The sequence below is a fragment of the Microtus ochrogaster genome, chromosome 7 (assembly GCF_000317375.1).
Source record: "Microtus ochrogaster isolate Prairie Vole_2 chromosome 7, MicOch1.0, whole genome shotgun sequence".
Classification (NCBI taxonomy): domain Eukaryota; kingdom Metazoa; phylum Chordata; class Mammalia; order Rodentia; family Cricetidae; genus Microtus; species Microtus ochrogaster.
In genome coordinates this window covers 83,524,298-83,533,165 of record NC_022014.1, presented here as the reverse complement: position 1 = coordinate 83,533,165, position 8,868 = coordinate 83,524,298, and the positions used below count along the sequence as shown (strand labels likewise).

The window sequence follows — 8,868 nt, the reverse complement described above, 5'->3', positions numbered from 1 at the left end:
AAAAAAACAAAAACAAAAAAAAAGACCATGGTGCCAGTGCTTCCATACGTGGCCTGCAGTAGGCGGTGAGGCGCTGGGGACCGGGACTGCTCACTCCTCCTTGTCTTGCTCCAACTGCAGGGAAAACTGCTGACCCTGGCAGCTGTCACACTTAGAATAAGATATCTCCCTTCTAGTGTATTCTGTCTGACGTTTGCTAAAGCCCCTGAAAGCAAATGCCTTTGAGATGGTGTGTAGGGCTAGGGATTGGCTGTGGGGCAACAGGGCTGCAACACCTTTTTTTCCATAGTGAGCAGGAAAGGTGCGGTTGGGTAGTTAATCTGGACAAGAATAGCACAACACAAAGAAAGGGTGGGGGCCTTTAACCAGAGAACTCCCTGGAGGGGAAGATTAAAGTGAACAGGTGCTGCGAAGTGTTTCTGCATATTAGAGCTTAATTAGATTTGAAGATGAATTCCAGATGGGCTCATTATGTGTGAGTTGTTGCAGGTTGTTTCTTGTAGGGCAAGCGTGTATTTTTGGAAATGGTGATTTAGTTTGATTGGGTTTGATTCCTGCCCTGTCTCCATCAAGAAACTGTCTCTGCAGAGGCCTACGATCCCTCAGTAGGCCAGCCACATCTGTGGAACCACTGCCGTAACATGGAGGCCATCCTGACCCTGTGGTCACATGTGTGGGGAAGGACAGGACAAGTAACCCTACCCCTGGTCAGTGGAGCATAGTAGGTAACACAGGAGGCAGATGAAGTCTTTGTTGGAGCCTCTGTAGGTGACAGACAAGAAACAGGACCGGTGTGGGGCCAGCGATGTCCTAGTAGGGTGGTGAGTTTGACTTAGCTTGAACAGTTTGCAGTGATTGTCTGAGAAGACAGCCTGGCTCTCTGCGGCTCCCTGGCAGGTGTGGCGTGCTGGGAGTGGCCCCATGGCACACCTTGGGAACACATGGTTGGCAAACAGTCTGGGTCTGAGGGCTTCAATAAACAAACTCTTGTGTAAGGACTTAGAACTAGAAATTATGGACACATAATTTTATACATGAATGACTCATAATGTTAGGTGGTGATTTAGATAGAAACCGACTCCTCCTGTAGGATTTTTAATAAACAGCATCAGTCCTTAGGAATTTATTTCTAGAGGTCTGTTTGAACTCAGCATGTTTGACATAAATCAGATCTAATTGTCATTTTATGATTAATGAACATATGTTGACCGTTTTTCCCCATAATTAAACTTTATGTTCTGTGCATCTGACAAAGCAAAACAGGTTTAGACTTTGACATATTGGTGGTGATTTTGTATGTGTGTGCGTGTGTACATGTGTGTGTATATACACCTTTTTGTACATGTCTTTAGTTTGTGTATGCGCTTATTTATTTTTTTTTACAAAGTCCGGTTTTCAGAAGTGTAATTTTTTTATATTTAATTCATTTATTTATAGTTTTTCAAGACGGGGTTTCTCTGTGTAGATCTGGTTTGTAGACTAGGGTGGCCTCAAATTCATAGAGATCTGCCTGCGTCTGCCTCCCAGATGCTGGGATTAAAGGTGTGAGTGACAGTGAGGGACACAAGTCCAGCCTTAGAAAACTTCAGGCTGTTTCACTGCTCCCTGTCTGTGGTGCCGGGTTAAGCTGGGGTGGGTGCGTAGTGTATCCCCTCTTACGAGGTGCCCCGGAACTGATAGATTTTCCTTCTGCTTTTCATTTATGCATTTCCATAAAATCATGTCTTATGGACAGGTTACTAGTCCTGGACTCACTTATGGGAACCAGGCTGGCCTCGAACTCACAGAGATTTTCTTACCGGGATTAAAGGTGTGTGCTTACCATTCCTGACTAAATCATAATTTCCTAAAAGAGCTGGGCATAGAGTTACACACCTGTAATACCAGCCCTGGCAAAACAGAGGCAGGATTGCCACAAGTTCAATGCCAACCTGGTCCACATAGTAAATTCCATTCAAGTCAGTCTGAGATGCTGTTATAAAAATAAAATAATCTTATAATAATAATTAAAAAGTGCAGTGTGAAAAAGAATAATGTCACTGTTGACCTGGTGTTGACCTTTGATTGTTTCAGGACATAGACAAGTTTGGCAATGAGATCACCCAGCTGGCTCGTCCCCTGCCTGTGGAGTATCTGATCATAGATGTGAGTACCGTCTGTGCTCACGCTCACACTCTGGTTCCCTAGCCCCTGAAGGCCAGGACTCCCGGGTGGTGCCCCGGAGGAAGATTTGAACCAGCATGCTGTCCCAAGGATTGTTTTTTGATTATCAGTCCCCATGTTTCCAGAAACTGCATAGTTCAAACAACTTCAAGATTGACTTTCTTCCTGTTGAAGTGCAAACCAAGGACACCTGCCTCCAGCTCCCCCGTGACCTCTAGAGGGCAGTGACTCAAGGGGCCGAGTCCCAAGGGGATCTGAAGAGTTCTGTATATCTAGGCTGGTAACTGCCAGCTGCCCAGGAGGTAACAGAGGTTGCCCTGCCTGACACAGAGTAGTACTCCTGGGGCCACTCCATCTTGAGTGTCCTGGGGACACATGTATAACTTAGTGTCTGTGAGTAGTGGGACCAGTGTTGTCTCTGGGCAAACCTAGGAGGTAGGAGGAGCTGGCTGTGCTGCTGCTGCTGCTTCTGAGTCTCTGTTCCACACTAGAGAATGTGATGGTCACAGGGCTACATTCATGTCACTGGCCACGGGGCATGGAGTAGCAATGGCTGCCAGTGTCAGGCTGGGGGCTGGACTCAGGATGGGTATATGACTCAGGCATTTGAGCAGAGAGTCCCCCTGAGCCTAACCCAGAGATGTTCCATTTCAGTTGACAGCTCCTGAGAACATATTTATTACCTAGGCCGTAAAGGCATCTGTTTTTATACTACCTGGGGTGTAATTAAGATGAAAACAGATTGGTGGAAGAGTCAGTGTGATTTAGGGTGAGCTCCAGCCCCTCCCCACACCTTTCAGCAGCACTGTGTTGCTGGGGAACAGTCTGCCCTGGAGTGCCCATGTTCTCTGTCCGTAGGAAAATGAGGCCTGGGAGAGCATTAGGCAGGTACCCAGAGTGCTGCTTGGCTCTTTACCTGGTGCAGGAGATAGCACAGGCCCGGACTAGGACAGGTTCCCCCCCCCCTTTTATAAAGACAGAGCCACACTATGTGGTCCTCACTGGCCTCAAACTTGTAATTCTGCCTCTGCCTCCTCTGGGCTGGAATTAGAGGTATGAACCACCATCCCAACATATCTGCTGGGTTTTTGTTACTCTCCCTCCCCGTAGAGACAGGGTCTCATTTACGTAGCTCTGGCTGTCCTGGTAATCACTATGTAGACCAGGCTGGCCCTATAGAGATCTCCCTACTTCTGCCTCCTAGTGCTGGGATTAAAGGTATAAGCCACCCCACCCATCGTATCTTCTTAAATCTGAGATTGGATAGCTGTGTGACAGAGAGATTTTGCATGCCTGGGTCATCTCCCAAGTCCTAGGATGACTGCTTCCTACCATGCAAGTGTGAACCCAGGACACTGCGGGGGTGGATTCCTTTGAGTCACCACAGACTTCGATTATATTCTCCTGGGTCTCCTACAAGGTTAAATACCCCTCGCCCTTGGAGATTTGAGTGCGTAGCCTTGTATTTCCTAGGCAGGCACACTGTAACCTCCCACCCCTTTTGTTTAAGGAGTTATTTTGAGATAGGCTCTCCCTTAGTTGAGATAGATAGGCTCTCTCTTAGTTGAGATAGGCTCTCCCTTAGTTGCCCAGCAGCCCTCAGACTCATCCTGCTTTGGCCTCTTGAGTAACTAGGTTACAGGTGTGAACCACAAATAACTCTGGATTACTGGTAAACACTAGCAAATGTTCCACAGCCATCCTCCCACTCCTGTTTGTGCCGACCCAGAAGAGGCTTTTGCTTACAACTTGTTCAGATGTAGTTGGAACTGTGTTCTTGGTTACGTACTCAGTGCTCCGTGTGGGGTCCGCTCCTGTCCTCTGCCTCAGCACGTGTGAGGACCAGCCGTCTCTGAGCATCAGCTTGTCCTTACAGCATGCTGACATTGGCACAGCTGAGTCCAGAAATAGCCTTTGCTGATGTAGGAAACAGATCACAGCGGCCAGAGCAACGTTTCGTTCTTCAGAAATAGCCCCGCGGCAGTTAGAATAGCTGTTCTATATCTGGAGGGGCGTGGCCTGATGATGCTAGTGTCGCGTGCAGAGAGAAGTGTGTCGTGTGTCGACAGAAGTGTTGGTCACTTGCACTTAGGTGCTTTTGTGGGAAAGGGGCCTCAGCCTGTGTTTGTATTGATTACTGCTCATTCACCAGTGACCCTGGGGCTTCTATTGATTATGTGTTAGATTTAAAATGCCCTCTGCATGGAGGGAAGAATTGGCTTACCTTTGGTAGAAAAGTCTTGACTTAGGCTCACTCACCTTGGAGGAAAATAGCTGCCCACGCCGGGCGGTGGTGGCGCACGCCTTTAATCCCAGCACTCGGGAGGCAGAGACAGGCGGATCTCTGTGAGTTCGAGACCAGCCTGGTCTACAGAGCTAGTTCCAGGACAGGCTCCAAAGCCACAGAGAAACCCTGTCTCGAAAAACCAAAAAAAAAAAAAAAAGAAAATAGCTGCCCACGAGTGACTCTCAGCCCTGTCTGCAAAGACTGTGGGTCCCCTGAAATGGCCTCTCAGAGACTCTTGGAGGTAATTGGTATTTCTCAGGCCCACACTGACAGACTCTACACAAGCCTAATGTTGAGAATTTTATGCCCTCAGTCTGCCTCTTGTGTTCTCTGTTCCTTTCTGTAGTTCCCCAACTTGACCAGGATGAACTGGCCTTGTAGCAGAGTGAGCATAGCGGCAGAGCCCCAGTGGTCCTGATGCTGCAGTCAGGTGCTGTGTTGGCCCCTGACAGACCCAGGGCTGCAAGGATGGTAGCACTCCTAAGATGCGAACATTCGTTAGTTTGTTTCCTCATTTGAGGATAACACAGTTTCCTGTTCCCTTCAACACATAGCTCCTAGGTTCAGGTGGCTGTCTGGTGCCTTGTCCTCTTTCTGGACCCTGTCACAGTGATGCTGTTGTTGTTGTTTTTTTTTTTAGATCACAACCACCTTCCCTAAGGATCCAGTTTACACTTTTTCTATTTCGCAAAATCCGTTTCCTATTGAAAACCGGGATGTGCTGGGTGAGACACAGGTAAACTCTTTGTTTCAGAGACAAAATTTAAAGCAATTTCTAATTGTTGATCTAACATTGATTTTTGTTTTGTTTTGTTTTGTTTTGTTTTTGTTTTATGTTTTTCGAGACAGGGTTTCTCTGTAGCTTTGGAACCTGTCCTGGCACTAGCTCTTGTAGACCAGGCTGGCCTCGAATTCACAGAGATCCACCTGCCTCTGCCTCCCGAGTGCTGGGATTAAAGGCGTGCGCCACCATCGTCCGGCTAACATTGATTTTATTTTTCCCAAAAAGTGCCTTGTTCACACTTCCTCCATTTATTATTGGACAAGTCCCATGAGGCCCTGTTCTGGGTATTGGTCACTTGATGCCTGTTTTTCACCAGGCGATAGGTAACGTGCTTAAATCCTCGAAGCCCTTGACCTACAGACTTGCCGGAAATTCACTCTTGCTTGGTTTTATAATGTTTCCGATATTATTCATCATTTCTGTTGTCTGCCAAGCTTTCTTTGTGTGTCACTGTCCTGTACAGTGGAGCAGTGCAGACAGTCTTACTCTGTTGACGGACTCTGTGCTCTGCTCAGCCTGACCTGAGCTGCCATGACTCCTGTGCAGACAGTCTGTGCACGGAGCTGTTTATTTCAGAACAGCCATGGCATCTCCTTTCGTGGGGTCCTCGGAGCCTCTTTGTCCAGGGGTGTCAGGTGCTTGTGGGACAGTGCCAGTTAGTTGGCCGTCCTTTGAGATGTCCATGGTGATAAACTTGCATGTGTCTGGTTGTGAAAGCACCCTCTCCAGGTGTGATGACACAGGCCTTTAATCCCAGCGCTCGGGAGGCAGATGCAGGCCGACCTCTGTTATTTCAAGGCCAGCCTGGTACATAGAGTTTCAAGACAGCTAGGGGTAGGTAAAGGGATGTTTTCTGTTTATCTGACCAATGTCATGTATCTGGGCCCACTTAAATACCTGGGTCAGAGCCAGGCGGTGATGGCGCACACCTTTAATCCCAGCACTCGGGAGGCAGAGGCAGGAGGATCTCTGTGAGTTCGAGACCAGCCTGGTCTACAAGAGCTAGTTCCAGGACAGGCTCCAAAGCCACAGAGAAACCCTGTCTCGAAAAACCAAAAAAAAAAAAAGACCTGGGTCAGGTGTACTGAAGGCTTCCCCTGGCAGGGTGACGCATCTCTGCTGTCTGATGGATTGTGTTAGTAGGAGCTGTGCCTTTTCCCAGGGTAGTGCTAGGAGTGGTGAGAAAACATCGATTCTCCACCCTTCTTTCTTGACCGTTTCCTTAGGACTTTCATAGTTTGGCCACCTACTTGTCCCAGAATACCTCATCCGTGTTCTTGGATACCATCTCTGACTTCCATCTCCTGCTGTTTCTGGTCACCAATGAAGTCATGCCGCTGCAGGTACCAGCTCTGCCTCCCTCTTGATGTCTTTCCTCAGATCCCAAGTTCTGGGGTGAAGTGTGTTGTCAGGAGATAGCTGTCCGATGCACTTCACATGGGAACTTCACTGTTGATGGAGATATTTGACCTTTACCCTTTGAGGTGAAGGGAGTTTGGTTATTGAGATTCACCTGAAGAGCAGAAGTGGGCTGTGTCCTCTAACCTGGAGCCTTAGGGATCCCACAGTACAGACAGCCCCTGTTGCACAGCCTCAGAGCCAGTGCCGTTGCTGTTTCCTGATGCTGCCTCTCCTTGTGAGCCAGTACTGTCTATGGCCTGGGCCCGGAAGGATTGGCCAGTTTCCAGGTCCTGCACACACCATTGCACAGTTGGCATTTTTAATATACACCATAAGGGGAAGTGGATGACTGTTTTGCAGATGGTAGATGTTCTCTAACAGGGCAGGGCAGCAGGCCCCACCAGGAAGCCTCTGTGTGCCTTGGCATCCACAGCATGAGTGCCCTTTTTCCATGGTCTGTCTTTCCCTGAGATCCATAGAAATGCCAGGGAGATAAAAACCAGTCTTTCTGAACTTGATGACACTAACTCAGCCTTTTCCCTAAGGTTGACGAAATAGAAGGCTCACTCTCAGGATATTTCTGTCCAGCAGCTAGATGTAATTGTACATCTATCTTGCTGAGTTTATATATATTCTCACACACTCGTATGTGTGTGTGTACACACACATATATGTATATTTTTTTTAACATGTCCACCACCTAGCATGATACTCTATATGAGGGACTTTGTGTTTTCTGATTGTGATCAGCCTTCTGAATTCAGGATAAGCTAAGCCCACATCAGGTCCACCTTTCCATCCAGCATGGCTGTTTTGCCATTACACCTGATAGAAAACATTTTTGAGAGGTACTGAGAGCCTTATCGTAGAGACCTTTCTCTGTATGTCGACCCCAAAGGCCATCAGTGTTTGCAGGCACAGTGGAGAGGACAGGTCTTAGAGACTTGGGCTCCCATTCAACTCTGGTTCTAGGACCCAGGGATGTGTCTTAAATTAAGCAGAATTTAAGTTTTAGTTAACTTTAGCATTTAAATGTATATATTCCTTTTTTTCCTATCTTTATACTGGGGAATAAACCCAGTTCTTTGCACAATAGGCAAATACTCTGCCCTTAAGTTGGATCCCCAGTTAGAGCTAATGTATGTATCTTGCACTTTGCAGTTACAGCCTGAGGTTTTTTTTTTTTTTTTCAATTTTTTTAAAGTTGTTAGTTATCAAGGGAAGAAAAGATAGAGTCTTTTCCCTCAATCAGCAAAGTGAAACCTTCTTTGTGGCTTCTTGCAGGACAGCATCAGCCTGCTGCTAGAAGCTGTGAGGACCAGAAACGAGGAGCTAGCACAGACGTGGAAAAAGTCTGAACAGTGGGCCACCATTGAGCAGCTCTGCAGTAAGTGTCCCCTGTCCCCAGTGTGGAGCATGAGCTCTGTCGTGGAAACCCTGGACCTCTAACCCAGGGACCTCCTTGGAGCCTTTCTGGCTGGGTATATCCCAGCGATAATCCATGAGTTTGCAGCATTTTAGGCTGCATATTGTAAGCCCCAGATAGACCCTTGAAATATCTGAAGACCTTGTGAGCACTGGGGTCGCCATGATGTGACAGCTGCCAGTGCGGCAGTGACAGACTCTAGGAATCCTAAGAAGCTAGTGTCTGATTGTCCAGTCCTGTGCACAAGGTTGGTACTGAAAACCAAGTACTGTTGCAACAGCATCACAAAACAAGACGCCTGGGCCGGGCATGGTGACATACACACACCTTTAATCCAAGCATGGGAGGCAGGGGTAGGCGGACCGCTTGGGTTGGAGGCCAGCCTGGTCTGCATAGTTCCAGGACAGCCAAGGCTGTTAAACAGTGAAACCCTGTCTCAAAAAACAGCAACAAAATTTTTCTGTGTGTTTTTGACTGAAACTTGAGTCATTAACATTGGGAAAACAACATCTCCTAGACAGACTGACTCTTCGGGCTAGAGTGGCATCCTTCATACTTAGCGCTCTCCTGGGCCGTGGCGGCTCCAGCACAGAGCTTGCCTAATGCACTCTGGGTGTTCCCAAGGGTCTTGTTTTCTGACAACCTTTTTTTTTTTGTTGTTGTTTTTTTGGTTTTTTTTTTGTTTTTTCGAGACAGGGTTTCTCTGTGGTTTTGGTTCCTGTCCTGGAACTAGCTCTTGTAGACCAGGCTGGCCTCAAAGTCACAGAGATCCGCCTGCCTCTGCTTCCCGAGTGCTGGGATTAAATT

At 47.6% G+C, this 8,868-nt stretch overlaps 1 protein-coding gene across 1 annotated transcript in view; it reads left to right on the top strand.

Annotated features, from left to right (window-relative positions):
- The window catches only part of Nploc4 (NPL4 homolog, ubiquitin recognition factor), a 45,963-nt gene that overhangs the window by 33,510 nt on the left and 3,585 nt on the right, over nt 1–8,868 (top strand). Inside the window, exons 13-16 of the mRNA XM_005350857.3 lie at nt 2,074–2,145; nt 5,091–5,186; nt 6,461–6,577; nt 7,920–8,022. Coding sequence (XP_005350914.1) covers nt 2,074–2,145; nt 5,091–5,186; nt 6,461–6,577; nt 7,920–8,022 — 388 coding nt within the window. The remainder of the gene's footprint in view (nt 1–2,073; nt 2,146–5,090; nt 5,187–6,460; nt 6,578–7,919; nt 8,023–8,868) is intronic.